We start from the raw sequence: 650 nt of genomic DNA, 5'->3' as shown, positions 1-650 counted from the left end.
TGCTGTTGCTGCTGCTGCTCTCTCCTTTATTGTTGCCCATAAAGACAAATGTGAGGACCGCAGCCACAAAGAAGAGGGGGCCCCTTTCCTCTTGCTGCTGCTGCTGCTGCTGCTGCTGCTGCTGCGTTTGCTGCTGCTGTTGCTGCTGCTGTTTTCTGCTTTTTTAGGTGTTGCTGCTGCTGCTGCTGCTGCAGCAGCAGCAGCAGCAACTGCCTCCGTCACAGCAGCAAGACCTGTAGAATGAAAAGCCAACGAAGCAAAACGCTTCTCTGGGGCCCCCAACTTGCTGCTGCTGCTGCTGCTGCTGCTGCTGCTGCTGCTGCTGCTGCAGCTACTGCTGCTGCTGCTGCTGCTGCAGCATTCTGTCTTTCTATTACAGCTTTGTGTGTAGCCCCCCCCAGCAGCTACATACACCTCAGGGGCCCCCCTCTCTTTGCTGCTGCCTGCTGGGGGCCCCTGGGGGCCCCCCTGCCCCTCTAACGAACCCAAACAAAAATCCAAAGGCGAACCCAGGGGGGCCCCCAACACCTCAGCCCCCTGGGGGCCCCCCAGGGGGGCCCCCAATACATCAGCTCCCAGGGGGGCCCCCAGGGGGGCCCCCAATACATCAGCCCCCAGGGGGGCCCCCTGGGGGGCCCCCAGAGGGGCCT

At 62.2% G+C, this 650-nt stretch overlaps 1 protein-coding gene across 1 annotated transcript in view; it reads right to left on the bottom strand.

Annotated features, from left to right (window-relative positions):
* Positions 1–650, bottom strand: part of EMH_0011870 (uncharacterized protein) — a gene marked incomplete at both ends in the record, with an annotated part of 5,154 nt that overhangs the window by 3,747 nt on the left and 757 nt on the right. Inside the window, one exon of the mRNA XM_013499390.1 lies at positions 2–650. Coding sequence (XP_013354844.1) covers positions 2–650 — 649 coding nt within the window. The remainder of the gene's footprint in view (position 1) is intronic.

Source organism: Eimeria mitis, genomic scaffold (genome assembly GCF_000499745.2).
Source record: "Eimeria mitis Houghton genomic scaffold, Emh_scaff427, whole genome shotgun sequence".
Classification (NCBI taxonomy): Eukaryota; Apicomplexa; class Conoidasida; order Eucoccidiorida; family Eimeriidae; genus Eimeria; species Eimeria mitis.
The sequence above is the reverse complement of the archived record's forward strand: the minus strand, read 5'-3'. Positions and strand labels throughout refer to the sequence as shown.